At 37.4% G+C, this 27,923-nt stretch overlaps 4 protein-coding genes and 1 long non-coding RNA gene across 5 annotated transcripts in view; 4 read left to right on the top strand and 1 right to left on the bottom strand.

Moving 5' to 3' along the window:
* Positions 1 to 27,923, bottom strand: part of LOC144638034 (uncharacterized) — a 44,013-nt gene that overhangs the window by 12,759 nt on the left and 3,331 nt on the right. The window lies entirely within an intron of this gene.
* LOC144638051 (uncharacterized) lies at positions 780 to 26,157 on the top strand. The gene is made up of 3 exons (XR_013567872.1): positions 780 to 1,366; positions 18,282 to 18,473; positions 25,672 to 26,157. It is a non-coding gene; the product is annotated as an uncharacterized LOC144638051 (long non-coding RNA).
* LOC144638043 (uncharacterized) lies at positions 1,774 to 5,132 on the top strand. Its single transcript, XM_078497151.1, has 2 exons — positions 1,774 to 2,746; positions 4,666 to 5,132. The coding sequence occupies exons 1-2, from the start codon at positions 2,663 to 2,665 to the stop codon at positions 4,999 to 5,001; spliced, it is 420 nt and encodes a 139-aa protein (XP_078353277.1). The 5' UTR covers positions 1,774 to 2,662; the 3' UTR covers positions 5,002 to 5,132.
* LOC144638496 (uncharacterized) lies at positions 8,718 to 12,999 on the top strand. Its single transcript, XM_078497689.1, has 2 exons — positions 8,718 to 12,784; positions 12,912 to 12,999. The coding sequence occupies exons 1-2, from the start codon at positions 8,873 to 8,875 to the stop codon at positions 12,939 to 12,941; spliced, it is 3,942 nt and encodes a 1,313-aa protein (XP_078353815.1). The 5' UTR covers positions 8,718 to 8,872; the 3' UTR covers positions 12,942 to 12,999.
* Positions 13,284 to 15,285, top strand: LOC144639101 (uncharacterized). Its single transcript, XM_078498353.1, has one exon. It carries the CDS (start codon positions 13,390 to 13,392, stop codon positions 14,941 to 14,943), a length of 1,554 nt encoding a protein of 517 aa, XP_078354479.1. The 5' UTR covers positions 13,284 to 13,389; the 3' UTR covers positions 14,944 to 15,285.

The following is a 27,923-nucleotide window of genomic DNA, read 5'->3' as shown; positions in this document are numbered from 1 at the left end:
GCAAAGTGATAATTTTCATAGCTTTAAAAGCCAACTAACTGACTAAAACTCTTGATTTCTGTTGCATATGGTTGTTTGTTCAGCAGCAAATCTGAAAATGCCCGTTTTCTACGTAACAGGACAGCAACAAAAAACACACATCTTTGCCTCCATTTTTTTTAATGAAAAAATAATTCTGACTTCAAAAATATACATTTGCAGCAAACTTTGACCCTATTCCCTTCCGTTCACAAAGGAAATTTCCCATCAATCATTCAGCAGACTCAGCAATTACTATTCGATTAGAGCTATGCTTGCAAACCTGTAATTTCCTCGTTGCTGACCGAAAGGGATGCTTGGGAAAAACAGTCATGGCACCCACAGAACGGCCAGAGAGACAACTTTACCAATGAACCGCCATCTTTCGATTCGAATATTTCTGGCGTTCCAATCAAGACAAAATCATCTCTCACCTCTGGTTTCTTTCAGATGCTGGCCTCTACCCACCATTCTAGCTTAATGATGCCAGCCTGGGGGCTTCTGCAGTGGAAAATGACTCGAAAAAAACACTTATAAACGAAATATTCGCCAGATTCGAGCCCGTATGCTCGCTCAACAAGAAAGAAACGGTTGAATGCTGACGTCACAATGAAACTTTGAGCCCTCAGTGTTTTGAAACAGCACACATTTTTACTTGAGCTTCTTATATGCAATCACGAAATTCGACAGATTAGTTTGAGCCCAGAAAACTGCTTAAAAAATACCAGAACCTTAGGATTCTGAGGGTTAATTCACGTGGCGCAGTGCTATACACGCACATTGCCCAGGGGCCTCGTTCCGTGCGTTGACTCGTTTACTTTCTGATTGGATTGCGCAATCCAGTATCAGAATCCAGGACTAGAAACGTAAACTTAAATTGAAACTTATTTTCTTGATAGTGTTTTGTCGTTAGTGAAGTACTAAAGTATCAGTTCCAATGCAGTATTTGTACTGTAGGTATATGTGAAAGAGGTACCATTTTCCATGGAAGGTATATAAAAGGCAACCCACCCCATCTCCCATTGGGGGTCAGCTTAAGGGTTCTCTTTTCTCTCGGGCTATACCGGTATTCCAAAGGACTGATACTTCTGAAGCCTTCCGAGCCATCAATTTAAAGACAAAATTGATTGTAACTACTGTAAAGAGCAAATGCCGGTTGCAAATTGTTGTTTTCCCTCATCAATCTTTCTTCATTTCAGCTACACGTGCAAACTACCGGCACGTGGAGTGCGGGTTTAGAGGTCAACACCGCAGCTAGAAAAGCCGGTTTAGATTTACACTGGTTCTGCTGGTTCTTCGTCAGTCAGTCTATGTCTAAATCGATTTTTGTGCATTTCGTAGGAGAAAGGTAACATTTCTCCTGACACATCTTTTACATCAGTGTTCTAAAGGACTAATACTTGACATACTTCGAAAGGTGGCCGAGGATAAGCCATCATTTTAAAAAGACGATAAAAGGTAACACAAGCTCAAAGTATTTAGTACAAATGCACAAATTGCGTGAATCTTGAACACGCACTAGCTGGACGCAATATTAAAATCGGCATGTAATTCTAGCTTTCGGTGGAAATTCGTAACCTCTTTGGTGTTCGTAAATTTAGATCCATGTTCACTGTCTTTCAGGAAGCATAAAATTAGAAATGCCAAGGCATAAATTTAGGAGAGAGACCGAGAAAGGCTGATTCGTCAATTCGTCAGTGACACTTACAGTCACACGACAGTCATTCTTAGTTCTTGTGTTACTTTTTCATAATTAATCGGGCGGGGCCTGGGCCCGATTCATAATCTGTGTCAGATTTTGTCGTTTTTTTTTTTTTTTGTCGGTAAATCGTTCCAGAACCTCGCGGCCCAGCCGATCCCTTGGTCACGGTCACGCAAGTTTTCATTACTAGCGAAATATTACGTTCAAATCGTACAAGGTTTAATGTTCACTCCCTGGAAGCTGTGTTACAAAATCATTCCCGTCTAATTTTACGAGTACTCTATGCTCTGTTAAACGCGAAATATATATATATATTTTTGTGTCCGGCATTTAGTCTTGACTTGGAGCGAGTACTGGAGATTTGCATTACAAAATCTTGCTTTCTTTGCCATGTCCAAACTATTATTGTGAACGCAATACCAATTAATAAATTCCACGGCTCTGACACGCACAATTTTTACGGCTTCAAAACTTTCGAAATTCAAATACTTTTCGAAACATTTCTTGGTCTTATCTTGAAAAAAAAAATCAATCTGAAACATCTTTTTGGAGATTCTTACGTTTGTCTCAGAGCGAGTACTAAATATTCAAATTGCGAAAGCTATTTTCGTAGTAAACACTACGTCATTCACGCAATTTTGTCTTCGCCGGAAACTGCCAGCGTCACTGCTTTCTGCAGTGTACTTTTTTCAGCCAGACTCAACTTTAAAGAAATGTTATTGAGGAAGAACTGTTTTATTGAAGCGTTTGACTTAGAGCGAAAACAAAACGTCGTATTACGTACCCGGAATGCACTGAATACCGCAAAATAACGCAGTTTGACATGTACAAGTGGTACAAGCTAAATAAAGAACCATTACGTCATGACAGATTTCAAAACGCAGTGAGCTGTGATGCAATAGCATTGTTGATGTCTTCGTTCGATGTGCTAGTCGAGCGTTTATGAGGAGTTGCTTTGAGCTTTTAATCTACAGCAGTGTATTTACAATTCACGGACAGCCCGTGGACAAGAAACGTGACTTTCAGGTAAGTGTTTATTTTATTTACTGTCACAGTCAAAATTTACCTGTACAGCATTTTGTGTCTGTTTCTTCCGTGCCGATTGCTCGAAAGATCACAATTTCTGTTGGTTTACCGAGGTTTAGCGATTATCGTTTTAATAGAAGGGAAGTGCTAGCCCACAGAGGCAGAATTATGTTGCTCTTGCGGGGAAAGAATTCATAGAATCATTGGACTAATATGGTAACTTGCCTTACTGTTGTAAAATGGCTCGTTTCTCTTAATTTCTTGCTATTAAATTCTGTTCCATCAGCAGCTTATTTCTCAGGATATCGAGCAAAAATAGTTTTTGCGATAAAACGATTTATATTTCTGGTAGAAAGGATAATCAGACACTTGCGTGTGCTGCACAGGTATTTTGTATCCACCATCGATCACTCGACGAGCAAGTTCACTTGGCATTGAAGTTTTCGAATTATCAAAATGTGCTTTGCTGGGCGCATAACTTTCACCAAAACTAATAAAATTGAATTGAGGTCGTTTTTAAAATCGAATACCAAAACATCGACGAAAGCAATAACGAAAATAAACGCGCATTTTCTGGTCGTGTTTCTTAAAATTTATCACAGAACATGAATTAAATTTGTATATTGTGTGCCCGACCAAAGTTGAACTTGAGCAGCCTTTGAACAGAATAATTTTTGAAGCGTGCTTTGCTAGACTCGCTACTGTCGTCACAAACAGAAAACGTGAATAAAAGTTATAACAAAAATCGAAAATAAATGTAACTTCGTTAAATTGCACTATTTTTTCCCGCGAGTCCCGGATTATTTTGTGGGACGTGACGGTTCCTTGATTTCACAGACAACAAAAAACGTGACTTGTCGCATGTTATTTTAGTCAAACCTCGTCTTTAAGTTTTCTCCCATTAGTTTCGTATTGGAAAAACTACCCCTTAATTTTTTTATGGATTATATATTGCTCAACAAAAGCAAAGATTGATAAAATAGTAAGGTGGAATTTAATTGCGTCTCGCCATTCTAATGACATGATGAAACGCTTTCTTGTGTTCTTTAATTGCATCGGGTTTGGTTCGATACTACAGGACAAACAAACGCTGATAAGCAGTGAATAAACACATCACAGAGTGTTGTGTTTACAAGTTTATTAATACACAACGGTTTATTTATCTCATCTTTTTTTATTACCACACAAATTGCAAATACCTCTAGACTCGGAGATTTTAAACTTAAAACAAGTTCTTTTCTGCTCAAATATGATTTGATTGAATACACCTGTAACAGTTTTTGTTTGTCAGTTTTCCTTAAATAATATTGTGTCTTGTCTGTAAGGGCCTGAATACATGGAGGTAGGGTGCCCCGGCTGACCGACTTACCCGGCTAGAAGGAATGAAACATAGCCCGCCTTAAATACAATGCGGAATTCACAACCCTTCTACCCGAGTTGAGACAGCGACATATTGAAGCGTGTCACAGCGTAGGAAAACCATGTAGCTCTAAATGATTGAAGAAAAATATGACTTTTTACTGAATGATCAAGGCTTGCCGTCTTCAAACCTATTTTACGTTGATGTGCAAGCTCTTAGAAAATTACTACATCTATTTTTGGGCAGTCTTTGGCCGCCAAATTGAAATATTATTAAATTTGTTGTTTCGTGAATAGGCCTTATCACGGTTTTTGACGGGTATCTGTGAAACCTGGAACACCTGGGAACCACCCCCCCCGGAACACCACATTTTTTAACACAGATAATAAAAAATAAATAAATTAAAATACCGTATTTTCTCAAATAAAAACGGGGGCGTTTATTTAAAACTCGGCCTCAGAGACCCGGCGTTTATATGAAGCCGGCGTTTAATCGGGGTCCGGCGTTTATTTATGAAGTAAAATTTTCAATCATGTTTAAGTTGATTTATTTTTTCAAGTACGACCCTTGTGCGATGGCTGTGTACCGTGAGCATGGACCTGACAACGACAAGATTAATGTTGGACACATCCCTATCGAGCTCTCATCCACCCTTTGCTACTTCGTAAAACATGGAGGGAATGTTTCGGCTAAAGTGGGGCAGGAAACCTACAGAGCTAGCAACTTGGAACAAGGCGGCCTTGAAGTCCCTATTACTGTTCAATGCGCGATTTCCACCCAGAAAGCACAATTTTTGACAAGGCTAAAACAACTGATAAACAAACGCTGGAGGGATCCTCGCGATTTTAGCGACAGCGAGCACTACAACAAAAGAAAGAGAGTGCGTCAGTCATAACAAAAAGAGCATGCCGGAACATTGACTAACATTACTATATTTTCAATTTTGTGTTGTTGTACGTCATGAACCGCAGTTAATGTTATGCCAGACTTACTCAATAAGCATTTATTAAAATAACAAAAGCCGTATACCATATAGTACGTGTCATATCAGTGCCTTTCTAGTGAATATCTTCACTTATTGGATCGACTCAAATAAACGCCGGGACCTCGATTAAACGCCGGGACCCCGAATAAACGCCGGGGGGCGTTTATTTAAAACTTGGTCTCAGAGATCTGGCGTTTATTTGAAGCCGGTGTTTAATCGGGGTCCGGCGTTTAATCGAGAAAATACGGTAAATTAAAATTAAAAAAAATTAATAAATATTATATAAAGCTAGTGAACTGGAGCCTACTCATTGCTTAAAACTATGCAATCAGAATTTCAAAGTTAAGATTGAACTTTCCACAAATGGACTTAAATTAAAGGGTTTCGGAGATTCTTACGAAAAATTCCAAAGCTGTCCAAGGACTTTATTCAAATAATAGTAAAAACAAAGATGCGCTCATAATAAGTACAAACAATAATTCTATTTTGCTTGGTCAGTGGCATGAGATTTTTATCCTGAGATTGCCAGGATTTCCAAAGACAACACGACCATATCCGAAGATTTCCGAAGACGTCTGAAGTATTCCGAAGACGATCTGAACGTATCCCGACTCCTGAGTCCCAGGACTATTTTGCTAAACACAACCTCGTTCCCAATGCATTTCTTGTCAAAACTCAGCTGAGTTTTCGGGGAAAGTATTGTTGATTACTCATTTTTTTATGGAGTTTTCGTTTCTCACATTAGTTTGAGTTAACATTTTTAAGCGACGACGTGTAACTGATGACGTCGTCATTTTAATGCAGGCACCCGATCGACAGGATCCGTTTAGCGCAATCAAACAGAAATCAAGTTTATTTATTATCTGTGTTAAAAAAATGTTGTGTTCAGGGTGTTGCTGGTTTTACAGACACACGTTTTCGACGCCATCTTGGCGAGAAGGCAAAGCGGGTAGAAATTATAGTGTTTGTATGGGAAACTGACGGCAATATCTTGTACAAAAATTGAATTCTGGACAGCTTATGAATTGTAAAGTTAAGCTTCTAGGCAAAAGTTTTTATTTGCCAAGTTTGAAGGATGTCACTGGACGAGAAATAGTTTAGTTACATTTCAATTTTTCCATACATTTGTCTGTATTTTTTCCGCATTATTAACACGGTTCGCGGGAAAAATTATAGACGAATGTCTTTTCCGCCTCCCCCCCTTTTTTCTCCCCCCCTCCCCCTTCCCCCCCTGCGCCCCCCTTCAAGAGCGAAGACAAAGAAAGACGAATGATGGGAAATTAAAAACGTAACTGAACGCTTTCTAGCCCAGCTACATCCTTCAAACTCGGGGAATAAAAACTTTTGCACCCACCTTCCATGTAGACAGGCCCTCACTGCGCTCACATCGTGGGTGGCTCCGCCTAAAATCTTCTACAATTGGTATAGGATTTAATGGAGCCGAAACAGCACTCATTTTAGGTAACCAACTGATGAACGGTTACAGCAATTGGGCGGGGAGAGAGAGAGACCCTGGGAACGAGGTTGATTTATGTCCCCCTAGAACAGAAATTGACAGAAAACACCTGGCTATACAGCCATTTAAATGGCTGAAAAAAATGATAACTGCCTCAGTGTCCCTTATGTAATTGATGTCATGGGAGCCGTGGAAACGAAATTGAAAGCACAACCAGCTAAAAATTAAACTGGTCATGCACAATTTCTTTCTTCTGTAAGCAAATCAATAAACAACTCTCTGACTATTTTAAAAGTTAAGTTGCACCCCACCCCACCATCTCCCTTATGTCTAGGCTTCACTTAGCAACTACCGTACTTTGATCTAAAACTGTACTCTTCCTTTTTTCAGCTTTCTTTATATTAATTTTAACAAATGAAATAAATAGCTTTTAAAAGACAATATTTTTACTGTGGTTTTGTCTTTTTATTTAGGTTCCAAGAAATTCAGGACCTGATCGAAGAGTGAGCAGATCAAGAGTTATCCGCCAGTTATCAATAATTATCTTAGGTTGAGCAAAGTCTCAGCGTAACGGTGATTAACCAAGTAACGGAGAGAAAACTTAGAACAACTGAAATATACACAATTATACACAATTATACACAATTATACTGAAAAACTGCATTACTGAGTATCCACATGCCTGACCCAATGATGATAATAAAAGAAACTTCTTTGAGATCTCGTTTTGCACTGTTTATCAGTAGTGTTGACAACCAGCATAATGGAAAAGGACGACGCTGTACAGAGCCGAGTAGGCTGCCTGTAAAACAGTTGAAAAGGGTTTTGAAAAAAAGAAAACTAAGGAAAAGAATCCGAAGTTATGTATTAAAAAATGTCCCCAAGACATCAAAACTCTATCATATTATTCAAACACCCTTGCTACGCAAAACAGTTGCATCTGCTAATGGAGAACGTATTCCGGAAGGCAATGGGTTTACAGTGACAGAAAAATACCCTTTGAGAAATGGCTGTAAAATTTTGTCATCAAGGAATAATATGGTGTACAAAAATGTGAATCACAAAATAAACAATATTGTCAGTAAGCTTTCTGGGGATGTAGAGACAAATCCTGGCCCGTTTGTTGTAGATCCTTCCAAAACCATTCATGCCCCTTATAGTCAAGGAAATAGTTTAGTATTTGGTTCAAACGCGGGAAATCAGTGTGTGGCAATGAGCTTGACAGCAATATTATACAGCTTTGCCTATCCAGTAAGATCCTCCTCAGATCTTGTAGAGATAATGACCGTTGGTAATGAGTTGTACACACACCTCGCAACTTCAGCCGCACAGGATCGCTTGATGTTGACAGAATTACCCGAAGTGATATGTCTAAGAGAAACCATGTACAGAATGCAATATAGTGACAGCTACTTTGGTACTGTACACAATTTTTATGACTATGCAACAGAAGATGTCCATTGTTTACCCCTGATAGAAGCCTTTGATTCTCTAATAAGAGGAAACTTCAAGTCATTTATTCTCACAATAACGATCAGCACCGTAGCAATTTTTATAACAAGGGACAATACTTTTAAAGTATTTGACTCGCATAGCCGTGATTCTCAAGGAATGTCTGATCCCTGTGGAACCTGTGTGTTAATTGAGATAGCTTCTCTTGGCCAACTAGTACAGTATTTTAAAAACTTTTACCTATCAGTTGAAGATGCACTTTATGAATTAAGAGGAGTTCAGATATTAACAGAAGTGATTGAAAGTGTTGGTCTAACGGATTCCGAAATCTCTGGACCAGTTCATGTTGGAAATAGTAAAACTGAAATAAATCAAGATCGTTTACAGGAAAGTGGTGCTAATTGCTCTTGTAAGCAATGCTGTTTCATTTGTTTTTATGCAATTTGCTTCTCAGTCTTAAAGCAAATTAGTTATTGGAACGAAAAAACATTTCATGCCATAATTGAAAATGGTTCCCAGCTGCAAGAAAAACTCATGCTGAACGAAGACTGCATGGCCTCTGATCTTCCAAATTCTCTTGAAATAGACATTGCAAACATCGAGGCACGTATAAGTGTATCATACAAGGGAAGAAAAACAGCGCAAGAGTCACTACGCCTTATCCAAGAAATGGAAAAAGTTATTGCAGAAAACCAAGAACACAATACCGGCTTTTTGATGTCCGCGTTAAAGTGCTATGTTTGCTGCATTTTCAAAAGAGATTGTAAAGGCAATACAAGTTATGCTCTATTTGGTCTCAATAATAGCAAAACGAAAGGTTATGATTATGAGATAATTCAAAACATAACATGCGCAATTGAACTTCTTCTCAGAATGATTGGAGATAAAACGACGTTAGATACGCAAGCATACGAAATGCATTTCATAAGATGTAATTGTGAAATATCAAACAAAGACCGCCAGGCTGTATTAAGAAGGCATATCTCCGTAAAGCAAAAGCAGAAACTTGCAAAAGAACGCAGGGAAAACTATGCTGCTATGGAACCAGCCAAGAAACGCGCTTGCTTAGATTGTTACGCCGTAAAGTATGCGAACATGGAACTCGATAAAAAAAAGGCGCTAAGTGCTAAGAATGCTGAAAAATACAGGCTTATGGATAAGGATGAAAAGACAGCGCTAAGTGCTAAAAATGCTGAAAAATACAGGCTTATGGATAAGGATGAAAAGACAGCGCTAAGTGCTAAAAATGCTGAAAAATACAGGCTTATGGATAAGGATGAAAAGACAGCGCTAAGTGCTAAAAATGCTGAAAAATACAGGCTTATGGATAAGGATGAAAAGACAGCGCTAAGTGCTAAGAAAGTTGAAAAATACAGGCTTATGGATAGCGATGAAAAGACAGCGCTAAGTGCTAAGAAAGCTAAAAAATACAAGCAGATGGATGCTAGTAAGAGGGAGGACCTAATAAAAAATTACACGACCAGACAAAAAGAATTAAGGCAAGCGCAATGCTCATCTACACATCCACTAGAGTACTACATTGAACAATTCAATCGAGATATAAGGGAAGGTCCTTATTACATTTGTGTAGTCTGCAATAGACTCTTGTACAGAAAAACTGTATTTGAATTTAAGAAGGAAAAATACGACTCCAGCTGTTGTTTGTTTTCAAGTGTCAAGTCGTTCAATGAAAAGCTGTATATTTGCAGAACTTGTCATAATACAATTAAAAGCAAAAACAAAACTCCCTGTCAGGCAGTACACAACAACCTTGGAGTTGATGATGTACCACGCGAACTTGCAGATTTAGAAAAGCTCGAGCAAATTCTGATTTCACAACGAATAGTATTTCAAAAAATCATTGTGATGCCAAAAGGTCAGCAACGGAAAATTAAAGGAGCGATTTGTAATGTTCCTGTTACCTGTGAAGATACATGTAATGTTTTACCACGGCCACCCGATAGTACTGGAATTATTATGCTAAAGTTAAAGAGGAAGTTACAATTCAGAGGTCATGTCTACTTTCAGGCAGTTCGTCCACAGCTAATAATGCATGCTCTCGAATGGCTTAAAAGTAATAACAAGTTGTATGACAATGTTACTATTAACCTTGAGAACATTGATCCTGAACTATCATGTCTTTGTGCGCAAGAAGAACAAAATAGATCCAACACTGGAAATAGTTCTAAAAATGGAACCGAATCGCCTAATAATATTTATGACAATAGAAGTTACGATTGTGAGAAGGAAGAATCGTTTTACGAACACGCCGGATCAGAAAATGCAAACAATGTTCCAAGTGCACCTTTCACCAAGGAAGATAGTGAGGATGATACTGACGACTGTGATAAGGAAGACCCAATCAACGAACACAGAGCAGCAACCTGTGAAACCTGTCTTCAATCCATTATTCCAGACTACCCTATAATATCTGATGACCAAGGAAGGACTACATCGGCTGGAAATGAAATCTTTGATATTGCTCCTGGAGAAAACAAGCATCCCGTGTCTATGATGACCGACAGATATTGTGAAGAGCTTGCTTTTCCAGTTCTCTTTCCTAAAGGTAGATATGGATATAAGATGGACAGAGAGGAAAAACTAACACCCGTCAAATACTTCAATGCGCGTTTACTTCATTATAGTGGAAGATTTGCAATGAATCCTGAATACCTTTTCTTTGCACAATTTATTACTGAGCAAAAGAAAGTTTCAGATAGCATCAACATTGCTTTGAAAAAGCTACGCGGCCGGCCAGTTACAGCATCACAATTTCGATCAAATGAACAATGTCTCAAAAATCTGATATTCAAGGACCAGGCATATCTTTTTCTCAGAGGTATCCCAGGCAGTCCACCGTATTGGCAAAAGTTTATGTATGAAGTGATAGCAATGGTACAACAACTAGGAATCCCAACATGGTTTATGACTTTGTCATGTGCTGATCTTAGATGGCATGAACTTTTCAACATATTGTCTCGTATAAAAGGAGAAAATATAACGGATGAGGAAATCGACAGTTTGTCATATAATGAGAAATGTTCTTTGCTAAATCTTAACCCTGTTATTACTGCTAAGCACTTCCAGTACAGAGTGGAAACTTTTTTCAAGGATGTGTTACTAAGTAACGCCAACCCTATTGGAAAGATTGTTTATTATGCACTTAGGATTGAATTTCAAATGCGTGGATCTCCTCACTTGCACTCACTGATATGGACTTCAGATTGTCCTGAGCTGAAAAAAGGCAACGAGGAAACTTATATACGATACATTGATGAACATGTGCAAGGAAAACTTCCAGAAAAGGAAAGTGATTCCGAATTCCATGACTTAGTAAACCTATATCAGAAGCACACTCATTCAAGAAGTTGTAAAAAGTATAAAAATATTCCATGCAGATTTAATTTTGGCCAATTTTTCACAGACCAGACACTTGTTTCTAAACCACTGCCAGATGAAATTCCTAATGATCAAAAAGTAATGCTATTGGAAAGGCGTAATGAAATCTTATGTTCTGTAAAAGAGAAAATCAATGAAAAATTGGATCCAAGTAAGTCTAATTATGACTCAAGCATAACTGCAGACGATTTACTGGCTATGTGCAAAATTTCCAAAGACGACTATAACTGGGCGTTATCAATTAGTGCGGATGCCGATTTTGAACTGCATCTTAAAAGACCAATTAACAGTTGCTTTATCAATAATTACTTTGAAGCTGGAATAAAAGGGTTTAGGGCTAATGTTGATTTACAGCCTGTTTTTAATCACTACAAGTGCATAACCTATGTTTGTTCATACTTTTCAAAAGATGAGACTGAATGTTCCCAAGCTATTATGAATGCCGCAAAAGAAGCTAAAGCCAATAATTTAAACATTAGAGAAAGCTTAAAAAAGGTTGGTGCAGCTTTCTTGTCTTATAGGGAAGTCAGTGCTCAAGAATGTGTTTACAGATGCATGCCTGAACTTTGGTTACGAAAGACATTTCCTTGCACAATTTTTGTTAATACTGGGTTACCGCAAGAAAGATGTCGAGTTGCAAAATGTCAACAAGAGATCGAAGCACTTGACGACGATAGTACTGATATTTTCAAGTCAAATGTAATTGAACGATACAGTGATCGACCTTATATTGTTGACCAGTTATGCTTAGCTGAATTTGCGGCTTACTACTACAAAGACTACAGACAAAATCCTGATGAGATTAATGATGTTCAGCCAAATGTACTTTCTGACGACTTAGTAGAATCCAACCATGTTTCTAATTCTGAATCAGCTCTACCACCGACAATTAAGCTGATTAACTCCCAAGAAATCATGAAACGTCGAAAGGTGAAGGCTGTTATAAGATTTCACACACCAAGCAAAACAAAAGAGCCTGAAAAATTCTATCATCATTTACTAATGCTTTACTTTCCATGGCGAAAAGAGAGTGATCTTCTTGGTGGTGATCAATTATACGTAACCAAATTTCAGGACCCAGTAGTGAATACTAAAGTAGAAGCAAACAGAAGAATATTTGAACCCAACGCTGAGGCTGTTGATATTGCATTGCAGTTGTTAAGTGAAAATAGAGTGAAACTGAATCATCTATCATATGATGCTATTAATGACCAAGAAAACGATGATTTATCAACAGAGCCAACAACTGACATAGATGAGTTTGATCAATGCGATGAGCAGTTACCTGAACAATTGATATCACTTCCAAAACCATGTCAAACATCCCTAGGAGTTACTACTTACAACCAACCATCTTCTATTACAGATGATGTACTGCGCAATTCTGTAAGAACTTTAAATCAAAAACAACGTTTTACGTATGACATTGTGCTGTCTTGGTGTAGAAGCATGATAAAGAAGGTAAACTGCTTAAATAAACAAAACATTGAACCAATACACATCTTTGTTACAGGTGGAGGTGGTGGTGGAAAGAGCCATTTAATTAGAACAATCTATCACACTGCAATGAATACATTCAAGTATGCTGCACTAAATCCTTCCCTGCCAACAGTTCTCTTAATGGCCCCTACTGGCGTTGCAGCTGTAAACATTAGTGGTACAACTGTTAATACAGCACTAGGTATTCCAAAAGATGCTGGAATTAATTTACCTCCACTGTCAGATCAAAAGAAAACGTTGTTGAGGCTCAGTTTTAGTGAACTCAAGCTTTTAATTATTGATGAAATTTCAATGGTTTCAAACAATATGTTACTGCATATCCATCAAAGATTGAAAGAATTTTTGGAAGCTCTAGCTCAAAGATCTTTGCCGGTATAAGCATTATCGCTGTGGGTGATTTACTCCAGTTACCACCTATCAAACAGAAACCTATTTTTTCTTCTTATGCCAATGACACATACAATTTAGCACATCCATGGTATGAATTTAAGATGGTAGAATTGGTTCAAATTATGAGGCAAAAGGGTGATCAAGCCTTCATTGAGCTCTTAAACAGATTGAGGGTTGGAAAACACACAGAAGCCGACATATGTACTATTCAATCTAGATCGATTGATCTCAATGACACAAATAACTATCCTTCAAATGAGCTTCATGTGTGGGCTGAAAATAAACCTGCTACAGAGTATAATAATCAACGTCTTCAAGACATTTCCATGCCTTTACATGTCCTTCAAGCAGTTGACCAATATCCAAACAATGTATCAAGGACAGATATCGAAAGAGTTCTTTCAAAGGGACGTTCTTACACGGGTGGTCTTGATTTTGAGATATCTATCAAAGAAGGTGCTCGTGTCATGTTAACAAACAATGTCGATATCTCTGACAGACTTATAAACGGCCAGTTAGGTACTGTGGCTCGAATTATGGTGAGTGAAATTACTCAGAAGCCCACTATCGTGTACGTTAAGTTTGATGACGATGATGCAGGTAACTTGATGATTGAAAAATCTGCAGATACCTTTGCTTTAGAAAACAAAGTTGTGGCAATTAAACCAATTTTAGCTAAAATAAAGTGTAACCCAGGAAAGCGTTCATCTCCAGAAATACAAAGATTACAGTTTCCATTAGCTTTGGCGTGGGCGTGTACTGTTCATAAAATTCAAGGATTAACGTTGAAAAAAATTGTTGTAAGTTTCGAATTGTTTAGACAAAGGTCATTTAACTACGGACAAATATATGTTGCTCTGAGCCGTGCCACTTCTCTTCAAGGTCTTTATGTGCTTGGAAAATTAGAACACAAACATGTCAAAGCAGATCCAAGAGCACTTGACGAGTATGAGAGACTACGAAGTACATCGCTGCTGGTGGATAATACTAATTTCCAAGTACAGCAAGATGATCCTATTATACCTATTGTGCTGTTAAATATCAGATCGCTTCGTAAACACAGTATTGACATGAAATTTGACACTAAAATTTTTAACTGTGATCTCCTTCTGTTAACGGAGACTCAACTTCTGCCATCTGATTCAGACAATGATATGCAAGATCATCTTGATCCTTTCATACTAAACAGGCACGACAACGATGATAGATATTCAAGCCTAGCTTTCTGTAACAAAACAACGGTTCTTATCACTGAAAAAGAGTATTTTCCAGTCATAAATGCTTTGATGTTGACAACAGTTTTCACTAGACGGAAGAATTGTGAAATGAAACTTTTATTCCTTTACCGAAAACAAGCCTGTAACGTGCATGATTTTGTTAACAACCTCAGACATATCATCAGTTTGTACACGATCGATGTAATACTTGGTGATTTTAATATTAATTTCCTGGATGAAAAAGAATCGCATAATTTAAAGAATGTTTTGGAAAAAACGTTAGGTTATCAACAAATTGTTAACAAACCAACATTTTTATCAGGAAGTCTTCTCGATCACGTTTATGTCAAGTCACAAAAGTTCAAAACTGTCGAAAATATCGTAATTAGCATTTACTATTCAGATCATGATGCAGTTAAAGTCCTTCTTTATTTATAATGCAAACAAAAATAATTTGTGCCAAAAAACAACAGTTTTTCCAAGCCTTTTAAACATACTTTTCTATTTTAGAGAAAATGATGTAAAAAAGTCATTTAATATAAGTAATGAATATATTGAATTTAGCCGACTGTAGTAAATGATGTGAATGTAGTAAAAGTAGTGAATTTAAATTGTAGCTTTAGTAAGCAGGTGTAATACATAAATGGTAAAAAAAGTGAATTATTTTAGCCAACGTGAATGTGAATTTACATTGTTGCCTTTTTTATACTATTAAATAAAGTGAATTTAGCCAATGTAGTAAATTTTAAATATTAAACTTAAGAAATTTGTATTTTTTTATTTTCCTACAAAACCCTACAAGCTATAAGCTTGAATATTTATCATGTTTAAATAAAAGTTATTTATCTATTTATCTATCTAGTGGATGCAGTGAATTTAATTTAGCGAATGTAGTGAATGCATTGAATTTGGCCAATGTAGTGAATTAGCCAATTTAGTGAATTTAGTGAATTTAGCCAATTTAGTGAATATAGTGAATTAAGCCAATTTAGTGAATATAGTGAATTTAGCCAACGTAGTGAATATAATGAATTTAGCCAACTTAGTGAATATAGTGAATTTAGCCAATTTAGTGAATATAGTGAAATTTAGCCAATTTAGTGAATATAGTGAATTTAGCCAACTTAGTGAATATAGTGAATTTAGCCAATCAAGTGAGTATAACGAATTTAGCCAATTTAGTGAATTTAGTGAATTTAGCCAATTTAGACGAATATAGTAAATTTAGCCAATGTAGTGAATATAGCCAATTTAGTGAATATAGTGAATTTAGCTAATGTAGTAAATATAGTAAATTTAGCCAATGAAGTAAAAATCTTGAGTCTATCTAATTTCGTGAATAAATACTGATTTTAGCCAATGTAGTGAATGAAGTGAAAAAGAAAGTGGTAAATTTAAACACCGGCAAACAACAAAAACATAAGTTTACAAATTAACGATAAGATGAGGACGATATGTCCTCAACAACTCTGCCTGGTGCACAGCAATCAATGCTGTGCAAAGCTAGCTGTGCATGTATGTCTGACAGACACCAAGCCCTGCATCATCATGAAGGTAAGTGATACTTTAATTTAAAATTTACGGCTGTTACAATCATCCTAAGCTTTCGCTTTCTTTAAGTTTTTTCATACATGTTAAGTTTAGAAGTAATCAGTATCAAACACAAGAGACAGTGTTTCATCGGGATATCCAACACCGAGATGTTTGGATAGCCAATGAAACACTGTCTCGAGTGTTTGATATATCTTCTCAATCGCAACAAAAACTACGGAATAAATGGAGAAATAAAATCGTACAAAATCTATGCTAATTAAGATAGGGTTTCCAAACCTCCTTCACGGTTATGATTTTCTTTGTTTTAACTTGCTGAATTATTAATGAGTTGGAGAACTATATCCATTTACTTACGCAGCGATTGTCCCCAATCAACCGACTACACTCTTAAGTCAAGTTCTCCATTTCTATAACACAATTCTTACGAGTAATTGGCAATTATCAATTAGAAGTGTTGTTAAAAAATCAATTGGCTGTTGAAACCTTGACAACTGAAGTGTTTCATGCAACTATTTTAATCTTAAATAAATTTAGCCTCCTACTATCTCAAGTTATTTTGGCTCTAAAACTAAACAGGTTCTTTCTCTGATTTTATTTAGTTGCAGGCCAAGAAAATACGTCAATCACAAGTCAAGTACACAAAAATCAAAGGCGACATTTATTATGAAACTGAAATGAAACTGAATATGTCAAGAAAAAATGGACATTTCTTTTTTTACCAAAGAGGGATTTCATTAAAAAACACAGAAGCTACGGACTCAAGTTAATCAGCTGAACTGACATTGTACGTTTACAGAATGATTCATTGCAGTCACGGAGCAACTTGGACATAAAACAAAGAAAGTGAAGACAAAGCCTAAGAACAAGCTGCCATCGTGCACTGATACTTGAGTGTAGTGGAAGTACACTTCTTACTTCAGACAATCTACGTTCTGTCTTAGAAGAAAAGCGTTATATTTTTTTTAATCACATATAAACTATGTGCAATCGCGAACTTGTGTTTTAGAAAAAAAGACTTCAGTTTGCTTATTCTGCAACTAAGTTGGATTTTTCCAGAGCCATGACAAACAATGTAACAGCCCAAATGTGGTTCGACGAACAGAATGAAATCCATCCGAAAATACACAAAATGAACTATACTCACAGCTGGCGATAACAATAAAAATCCATGATTGTACTCCTATTTGCATATTTTGTGTTATTAATATATTTATATTTGCATATTATTTTACACTCTAATAATTTATTGTACATGTTAATAACCGATGATAACTGCTAATCATAAACAACGCTTGTTTTTTTGTTGTTGTTAAGCAGGAAACAGAAACATAATCGAGTCGGTACACTGTACCGACTCGATTATGTTTCTATAGTCCTCAGTTCATACACTACCTGATTGAACTACCCTAATAATTACGACAAAGATCGATTTAATGATGGTAGAACCGGACACTTAATTGTTAGGCACAAATTTGAAAAGAAAAACTGTTTGAACCAGCCAGTGAGACAAGCCACACATTTTGTCCAAGCTAGTGACCACCCACGAAGCTAGTGACCACCCACATAAAGTTCATAGCCACAAGTAACTTCAGCAATCCTTGTGTATGACTTGTATGTCCGTGTTTTCTTCCTGAAGGTACTCTTTATAGTGGAATATATATATAGAATGGACCTGCCAAAAAGGGTGCCCTTTTTAGGCGGGAGGTCTACAACAAGGTGGGAATTGCACAAGGTGAATAATAGAAAAGGGTTGAGCGAAATGACATTTAAATATTTAAAATGGTCTTTCAAAGTTTCTCTAACTGACACCGTAACGAGTAATTCAGTTAAGCATTTGAAGGGAAACCCAAGTGAAAAGTTTAGAAGAGGGATACAGTATCTCTGACGAAGGCATGTTTTACCGCCCGATTTTAAGCTTCTCTAAGCTTCTTGTTTTAACTTGAGCTTAGCTATAAAATTCCCAGTGTAGGGTGTTTGGCGAAAAAATGTCGAGTTGTCGGCAAGTTGGTAGCCTAGAAATTCAATGCTTAGTTCAGCTTAGTTCCAAGCCTCTATTTGTAATATTTACAGCCGAATTGAGGCTGATACATTGCTTGTTTTTTTTTTCAGCCTTATGTGCCTCTTAGGCGCGATGAGCATTATATATACAATATATTGCCTGGTTTTAAAATTCGTTTGCCTGCTTGATATTGTCTCATATTTTCATATATTTTGTTTTAAAGGTACGCTCTTCTGTAAGGCTTCCGTGTCCCTACTGCTATAAGACCTATAAGCCGAGCAACTGAGAAACTTCCAGTCCGGCAAGATGTCATGTGCTTGTGCTGTCTGATCACTCAGCCTTATTGCTCTGGGAACACGAAGTTGTAGTCCGGAGAAATCGATGGCAGTGAAATTATCATCAATACATATTGAAGGTAATCAATGTATGTTTAGACACGTTGTAGCTAGAAGCTTATGGAACAAAAATTGAAACTGAAAAAGGAATAAACTGCCTGTGCAGCTATTTCTACTAAATTATTCCAAATACCTTTTAAGAGGACCACGTGACCAAGCGACATATGTTAAGCGAAATCAAAGATCTCTTCGAGATATCGACTTTTTTGCATGAAGTTAGTATGAGTAGAAGGTTTATCCTGGGCATTGTTGTTCGAACATATCATGGAAGAATTCAAACGTCTTTCAGTTTAAGCATTTTTTTTATTTTCGCGGAGGAAATGCTGTATTTGTCAGTCGCGACGGCTGGGTGCTTTGCGTCTCATATACTTTGGCTTAATTACAAAATTCTTTACATTTATCAAAAGCATATACAGTCTTCGAGTTAGCGGGGTTTTCGAATTAACCGAGTAGCAATGACTGAAAATTGGGTCCAAGTGAAAGGTATTTATTCGGCTATAAGCCGAGACCCTAAACTTTCGGTTTTCAGAACCAGTTCGAGTCTGACAAAAAATAAACCCAAAACACTCGGCTATAAGCCGAGACCCAGTTTTTTCTTCAAACTACAAAACAATCCACGAGCAGCAAATCAACATATTTGTTAAATCACAACTACATGTATGCAACTGAAAAAACAACAAAATAAATTACTAATAAAAGATGAATTTATTTAGAACCGTACATACGCTTGACAAAACTTCACCTGAGTTTAGAATCCCATCTCAAACAATCACGCATTCTTCTGAAGAATTAAGTGGTCATCGATCATCATACCAAAAGCTACTAGAGACCGTTCAAAACAACTGCAAAATCTCCAGAGAATACGGGATGAATACTGTTCAGTTCGTTGCAAAATATTTCGCAAGTCGCCAGCGGGCAGATCAAGCGGATAAACTTTAGATGTTATCAACACGTAATGCCGTGCTGTTGCCGGTATTTGTCGAGTATTCTGAATCCAATCAAACTCTTCTAAAGTGGTTTCTTTTAGCAGAGAAGTCGTGGTATTAAAAGTTTGTAGTTTGAAACAAAAATATTCGGTGAGGGTAAAAGGCGGAATGAGTTTGCGGAATGGCATGTGGCATGACTTGCGGAATGGCATAATTATGCAGAATGTAATTTACGCGGAATGACTCATTGACATAAATTATACTGAAAAGCGCGCCAATTTTTATGAGCAGCCGCATTATTTATTACTTAACGGCAGTCTTAACATGATGACAATCGATTGAAGGTACTTGTCCTTATCCATCACGTGTTGAATGATCGATTTAGTAATGTACAGGATACAAAGCAGAGAGATTTGGAACACTACGGCGTACTTGTTTCATTGAAAGTCTACTAGCCTTGCTCGGGCCGAAATCACGCAACGCTTCCAGGTTCGTCTCGAACGCCAGGCTGCGAAAAGCCGGACTAGCTTTTCCCCTGCCATTGCGAAGGCTATATAAACTCAGTGGAAGACATTAACACTAAAAAGCGACAGCCGACCGCCGATCGAGTAGAGCGATATTTTCATATTCACCGGCTGCATGGTAAACTGAAGTCTAAAAACAAGTATCGTATTTCAAATCTAGCCGGCTCGTATTCAGATTTTCTGATAAGGAATCCGGCGAGTATTAAATTATCACTGCCTACTTGTTATGAATACTTGGCTTTCTTAAAATATAAATGGTTTAAACAGATCTAAAAATATAAAAGGATACTCTAAATTTTCGATCGCCTTCTGCGGTCTTCTTCATCATTCTCTGAAGAAGACCGCAGAAGGCGATCGAAAATTTAGAGTATCCTTTTATATTTTTAGATCTGTTTAAACCATTTATATTTTAAGCTATGACCACGGATCGCTCCAGCAGTTTTACTTGGCTTTCTCTTAGGAAAAGAAAATCATGCGCTAAATATACATTTAATTTTACCGCAAAGATCACGAGACCCGGTCACGAGACACACATCGATAAAATCCACTGCGGTGTAACTAGTGTCACACCAGCAGAGAAGCCGTGTCACGATCTTTTCATCGCCGTAATAAAAAGCTAGAAACATACTAAAAGGAGTTGTCGTCAATGAAACCAATAGCTTTCTCCTACCCGTAGCAAGTTTTGATTTAGAAAGAAACGATTCCTTGAACACGGCAGTGACACGGTCACACATTATTTCGCGGACGACTAACAACAAGTCACTTCTTTCATTCAATGCGCCGTCTTTTTAAAAAAACTTTTCTTCAAATGGGTTGAACTTGTTTGTCTTGCCTTGAAGTACGTAGCTTTAGAACGAATATCGTTCTGTTCTTTAAGGCAAATAGACGAGAGTTTTTGTTCACGTTAACAAAACTACTCGGCCAAGATTCAGCCGCTTATTTTAGCAACGCATAGTCGATATTTCAAGTCCTCGGAAGCGTCACGGTAAGCGGCTAAAATATTTTCTGTGGTTCTATTAGGCGTAAATCGGTGATTTGAACGTTGAAATGATCTTTTCAACGATGTTCTATGGAAGTTTCCTTGTCCATACTGCACTGCTCAGTTGATACTTTGAGCCAGCAGCGATTTAATAAGGCGGCTTCTCTTTTAAAATTTTGGCGCCCTTTTCAGTATAATTTATGTCAATGAGTCATTCCGCGTAAATTACATTCCGCATAATTATGCCATTCCGCAAGTCATGCCACATGCCATTCCGCAAACTCATTCCGCCTTTTACCCTCACCGAAAAATATTACATCCAGCCAGCCGCTTTCTGATAGATCGTGTTACAATGTTTGCCAAGCGCGTGGGAACAGTTGCTTCTGATTGGTCAGTTTCTGACGTCGCCAAAGCAAGTCAAAACAATCGATTCTTTCTTTCTTCTATTTAAGTGTCACGTTAGCGGTTGATTCTGCATAAAACTTTTAAAAAGCCAAAGAAAAAGAAACAGTCTCAGGAAGAAATTTACTTGTGGAAGAGATTGCGAGGAAATTGTTCAATACATGCGAGATTTCGAATGATCTCGACCGTTCAAAAGACGATCACGCACGCCGACAAAATAATATTCCAGAGCGAGCCGATGGACGACCGCAGTTCCAATAGCGAAGAAAAGACGAATAAAAACTTCATTCTTAAGGTTTCTTCACTAAACCAAATGGCTTTTTAGGAGCCACCACTTAAATAAAAGGTAATGAACAAGAATTAATTACAAATGCTTGTTAATTTTCTTTACCGATGATCGCTCGGCTTATAGATGAATAATTTATTCAAATTCAACTCTTTTCTAGTACCAAGAAATTTTTTTTCGGCGGAAATACTCGGCTTTAAGCCGAACCCCCAATTTGGTTGAGTTTTGACCAGTTTTCTGTAAGATTTGGTGAAAAAATCGCTCGGCTTATAGCCGAATAAATACGGGTACCCACGCATAAAAATAATTGTTATATAACGTTTATACACGTTTTTAACACGAGATCGCAAGTGTTGACGCAATACTAATGAGAGACCCTTTCATCACCCACAGCGGAATATGTGACAAGTCACGTCTTTAACACGAGATCGCAAGTGTTGACGCAATACTAATAAGAGACCCTTTCATCACCCACAGCGGAAAGAAATCCCTTGAGAAATTAAAACAGTCCCTTGAGAAATTAAAAAAGTTCTTTTGAGAGTTAACAAGAATGTTCCAAATTTTGCCCAACATAACTGCTATTCTCCTACTTTCGCTTGTAAACAAGCAAAAAAAGTCGAAAAAATGAGATTGCTTCCAAAGTCTCCAAAATACCTGACTTAGCTCCTTTGAGATGTACGCACAAAATGGCCGGGTTATCGCTATCCCTTTTGATGACGTGGAACACCAGTTTCTCACAAAACCTACTTATGTTAAAGAAGTCAAAAATTTGCATATGTTTTTCGACTTTGACAGTTTGAATATAAACTGTGTTTGCGTACTGATCCACGGAGTAACGTCGAGCGAAACGACCTTGACTTCTAAACTTTTCCCGTAGCCGATAAAGCCCTGATTGCAATTTTCTTTCCCGTGCGAGCGAAACGCTTATAGATGTTTAAAGACAGCCCAGAACAAATAAAATATTTTCTAGTAATCGAACCAATCGACCAAAGTAATTTGCTTCCCGGTAAAAACATATCTTATTTAAGATGTTTAGTGTTCGAACCAAGGTATTTAATAAGGGGTACCCAAAAGCAGTTTTAAGTTCAGAATTATTAAACTGGTATTATCATAAAATCCACTCTCACCATCATAGGTTACTGATTTCCTATTGACGAAATGACGAAATGATACTGAAGATAAAAGCGAAAGTTATACAATATTACCGTTCTACTGGAATCTTCATATGCTGCTGAATTTATTCTTGTAGATAAGTCCCGAAAAATAAAAGAAACTGCAATTACAAATTCTCCGTCACGGCATACTAACTATGGTCACGGAGACCTTTGGATTCCAGTCTCTCTCTGTTAACAGGTCGCTGTTTGATATGTCAGACTAGGACATTCTTGATCGATTTGTTTATCTCGTATCTCGTATTTACCACCGAGCAGCGGCTATGAAGTTATGCATTTAGCTCCAACATTCACAAGAAATGGATTATCAAAACCGAACCTACTTCGCGATAAAGTTTATACACGATATTAGTGGCAAACGTTGTTTGCACAGAAACGGATTAACGTTCGATGTCTATATCACTCCTTTGATACAAGGTGAGCTTTGTTGTGCAGTGCAAATACTGATAGGCGACTTGGAAAGAACTAAATGAAAAAGACATCCTGTTTTGCTGAAACTTTTCAGTAATACATTCAATTTGGCGTTGTGATAAGTGACAAGTATTCATTATATATTCCTGGGCCAGAACATTGAAAAGTTCCCTTGAAATAATTCAGTCTAGACATGTAAACAGAACTGCCTTGAAGTTCAAAGGGGAACACGAATTTCCATCCTTGTCAGTTATATTACTTCGGTTTTCAGGTTAAGCAGGCCGTTGTTACAGGCATAGTAAGAATGCCTCAACAATAACAGATGCTTGATTATTTTGATTCTGTGACTATTTAAGGGGTTACCATTTAGTCATGCATCCATGCATGCCGTGCTATCCTTTGCTTCATTTAGCGAAGTCGCAAGGTTCTACGCAGTAAGAAACTACGCAGTACACATGTAATATTATTACTGCGCTTTCTTTGTTGAAGAATATACTTTTTAGGATTGTTGTTTTGTCGGAAATGTTAGATGGAATGATATCGCGAGGTCATGGCCGTCGGGAAGGACTCGTTGTTTTATGAGTGTGTACAGTGCATGTCAGCAAAAAGCAACATTTGTCACCCCAGCGGAGCCAAGAAATGGCTAAACAGTTAAAACCTTAACTCTTCGACTATCGAGTTAAATGCTTTGTCTGGAACTAGTTGCGATCGATGGCCTCCTCATTATACCTATGTAGGTCTGTAAATTCAGTGACTCAGCTCGGGCAAATTTTAATGAATCTTGATAAACTATAAATTGCAAGCTAATTATTTGTATGGAATTGAAGATGAAGTTGAGTTTATTTTTGCATTTTTCTTATTAAAAAGGGGAGTATTGGTTATCAGTTTTTTAAATTGCACTTAACAAATATCGCATTGAAACTCCTGGCACAAAAAATCCTCTGACATTGAAAAAAAGATCGTATTTATCAACTTGATTTTGGGCTCCTCAAACTGCAGTATTTTTTACAGGTTAATTAACGAAGTTAACTTTTATCTTTCTTGGCTCGCATAAATATTCTTAGTTTCTTTGTATCAGGATTCGCAAGGAAAGGCGACTGAAAGTTGGTTTTTGATCAAACGAATTTCCATGTTTGTCAGTTGTATTACCTCGGTTTTCAGGTTAAGCGGGCCGTTGTTATAGGCATAGTAAGAATGCCTCAACAATAACAGATGCTTGATTATTTTGATTCTGTTGTAGTCATGCTATCCTTTGCTTCATTTAGCGAAGTCAGCAAAAGATGTGAGCTGCTCGCAAGGTTCAGAGGTTCTTTTGTAATCTTTATTAAACAGTAATATTATTACTCCTTATTACTGCGCTTTCTTTGTTGAACAATATACTTTTAGGATTGCTGTTTTGTCGGAAATGTTTTGTTTCTGTCTCATGGCCGTCGGGAAGGAATCGTTGTTTTATGAGTGTGTATAGTGCATGTCATTTGTCACCCCAGCGGAGTCAAGGAATGGCTTAACAGTTTAAAACTTCACAACTCCCTTTTACTAGTAAATGTGATGATTTAGAACCAGTTTTGAAGCGAAAGACGTTTCGATCTGTGTCACCCTCAGTCATGAAATCCTCTATTAATTGCACTGCCAAAGTACAATATAGAGGCCAGTTTGGCCAGAAGTGGTCCATTTCTGCACGACTATTGCAACCATCACTGGAAGGACTAAAAGTATGTCTCTGACAGTTTAATTTCGTAAGAGATCTGTAAAGTTCCCTGAATGTGGTTTGCCTTTCAAGATAGGAGAATGGATGCGGATAACCGTAAAAATGTACAATGATCTTGCAAAGTTACAAAGATTATGTTTGCGTTCCGGTTTTAGCCATGTTTATACTTAATTGGGAAAGGCGGCCACTTGTAGATATAAATAGCTTCCGGCATATTTTATAAATATAAGCTAAGGAGTAGCTTTATTGAACTAAAACACTGAGGCATTTGAAATGAAAGGCTTTGCTCACCATTATTTATATTTGCGAAAGTAGCTACTTTGAGTGTTACACGCCATCTGTAAGCATTGGATAGTACATATCAAGGTTGACTCTACATACGCTATGATAATTAACAATGAAATCCCAAGATGTAAAATCGATTAATTTCAGTTTTGTCGACTGTCAGGTCATCCCAGTAGTGGCTAGGAATGGCTTAAGCCGTTCTCGCCTCCCCTTGCATCGCATAAGTCTCTTTTTTCTTTTATTTCACTGAGACATTATGCTCTTTACTTTATTATGTGTCTCGGATACAATAAGAAGGAGGAGCGCATCAAAAAGTTGGCGTTTGCGATGTAAAACGTTTGTACGAAAATTGAATGTATTCCTGAGCTTTGTATTTGTTGTATGAGTTGTTGTATGTATGAGTCGAAGGAAGCAAAACTGTTAAAACTGCTATGAGTGTAGCCAAAAGTACGTATTGTAAATCTCAAATGAGAATTTCATGGCATGGGAAATTAAGACTATTACCTACTTTTATTATTTTTGCAGAATAATCCATGACCGACGTAGCTACAGATTAAAAGGCGATGGTACACCGGACTAACAAACTCGTTTAACAGGCGATGGTAGACGGAAGTGCCAAACTCGTTAACTAGGAAATGTATCCACGAACTCAGTGTGACATGTCGTGTTGCTCCTCGAGGTTCAAGACTAATGCGATTCGAAGATACGCCGGTGCTAAAAGACTTTCCTACATCAGTCAAGACAAAAGAGAAGAAACTGTTTGCAATTACGGACGATTTCAGTAGGCAAATCGCAACAATCGCAGCCCAACTGAACTTAAACTACAAGCTTGCAATGAGCCTTCGATCAGTTTCAGTTCCGAGCATACGTACGCTACAATTTATGATATCGTGCCTACGTGATAGCATTAACCTTGTATTTCAAGACCACGAACGTACCTTTGTTTCCATATAATAACAGTGAATCACATTAAAACCCTCTTAAAAATAAATAATTCGTTGTTGTATTATTGAGAATTGCTTGTATTCTAGTATTGAGAATTGCTTGTATGAGAGTATTTTATTGAGAAGGTATTGGAGCTAGTAGTTCTTCTGATGTAGTAAGGTGCAAAGACTGCTTGTCTCCGCGCATGTAAGCTCATTTTGTCCCTGTCAGTGTTTTAACCATAAATGGAAGCAAGATGAAGGTGCTTTGCTAGCAAAGAACGATGGGTACGTAACCTTCCTGATCACATTTTGTCAATGTGTTGCGTCATTTTGTATACGTAATACATCATTATTTAAAGAGTGTTCAAATGGGCATGGAGATTTAATTACCATCGACTGTTCATTTAATAACTACAAGACTGGAGGTTCTGCAGGGCGGAACTCTGTTTATGTAGGCTACTTCAGTAACACGGGAACAACAGGAGCTGTCATTTTGATTTTGTCAAGATTAAAAGGTTACCATGTACATGCGTGCTATCATTTTTCTTCATTTAGCGAAGAACAGCAAATAGTATATCGCCAGGCTGCTCGCAAGGTTATTTCCTAATCTATATTACAAAGATACTACGAAATTTCATAACATTAATCCTGCACTCTCTTTGATGAAGAATAAACTTTTTAGGATTGCGGTTTTTTGAATATTGTTTTGTTTCTGTCTCAGATAGAATGGCATCGCGAGGCCATGGCCGTCGGGAAGGACTCGCTGATTTATACGCGTCCATCATGCACAGTTATCATGATAATGTAAAAACGTATGGCTGCAGACATTTCGAGATTAGCCTTCCATCAATGGAAGTCAGCTGATTGCTTCCACTGATGAAGGGCTAAGCCCGAAACTTCTGGAGCCATATATTTTTACTTCGGCACGTTATACTCGAAAACGAGAACTTTAATTTACATTTTTACGTTTTTGAGTACAAGTATGCCACGCAGCAGACATAAAATTTCCCGTTAATCATTTTTCATGTACTGTGTTTGCAAGCAAAAAGGCAATTTGTTATTCAAGCGAAGCCGACAATAGGAGCCAAGGAAGGGCTAAACAGTTAAAAACTTTACAACTCATTTTTACTTGTAAATTTGACGATTTAGAACCAGTTTTGTAGCGAAAGACCTTTTCAGAACTGTGCCATACTCAGTTCTGAAATTCTCTACTAATTGCCTTGCCAAAGTACAATATGAAGGCCAGTTTGGCCAGAAATGGTTCATTTATACACGACAACCATCAACTGGAAGCACTGAAACTCTTTTGTATATTATATTTCTCAGATATAGGCGTTTGCGATGTTAAACGTTTGACAAAAAATTGAATGTATGCCCGAAAAGCTTAGCATGAGTTCTTCAATACAAGACAAGTTAGAGGAAACAAAGCTCAAGTCTCTGTTGTTTTATTTCGCTGAAACTCTCGATATAGGCGTTTGCGATGTTAAACGTATTTCCAAAAATCGAATGTATGCCTGTATGAGTTAGAGGAACAACAGAAAAACAGAAGTTAGAGGAAACAAAGCTAAAACTGTTATGAGTTCTAAAATGAAGCCAAAAGTACAAATTGTTAATTTCACATGAGAATTTCATAGTAAGGAAATTAACTCTATTACTTCTATAATTTTTGCAGAATAATCCATGACCGATGCAGCTGCAGTTTGAAAGGCAACGGAGGACCAGCTTACCAAACTCGTTCAACATCGGGAAATGCAGTCACAAGCTGCGGCATGTTGTGTTACTCATGATCAAGATGATGCATAGTTGAGAAGAATATTTTATTGAAAAGGTATTCGAGCTAGTAGTTCTTAT

Source organism: Oculina patagonica, chromosome 14 (genome assembly GCF_052425735.1).
Source record: "Oculina patagonica isolate OP01 chromosome 14, crgOcupat, whole genome shotgun sequence".
Classification (NCBI taxonomy): Eukaryota; Metazoa; Cnidaria; class Anthozoa; order Scleractinia; family Oculinidae; genus Oculina; species Oculina patagonica.
This window is presented reverse-complemented; position numbering and strand designations above follow the sequence as displayed.

Bases quoted from the DNA above. Each gene is read 5' to 3' on its own strand.
- LOC144639101 (XM_078498353.1), top strand. From the start codon at position 13,390: ATGGTAGAATTGGTTCAAATTATGAGGCAAAAGGGTGATCAAGCCTTC.
- LOC144638496 (XM_078497689.1), top strand. From the start codon at position 8,873: ATGATTGGAGATAAAACGACGTTAGATACGCAAGCATACGAAATGCAT. The intron at 12,785-12,911 runs GTAAGAACTTTA...TCTTTGTTACAG, and splicing joins ATGATGTACTGCGCAATTCT to GTGGAGGTGGTGGTGGAAAG.
- LOC144638043 (XM_078497151.1), top strand. From the start codon at position 2,663: ATGAGGAGTTGCTTTGAGCTTTTAATCTACAGCAGTGTATTTACAATT. The intron at 2,747-4,665 runs GTAAGTGTTTAT...TATTTTTTCAAG, and splicing joins ACAAGAAACGTGACTTTCAG to TACGACCCTTGTGCGATGGC.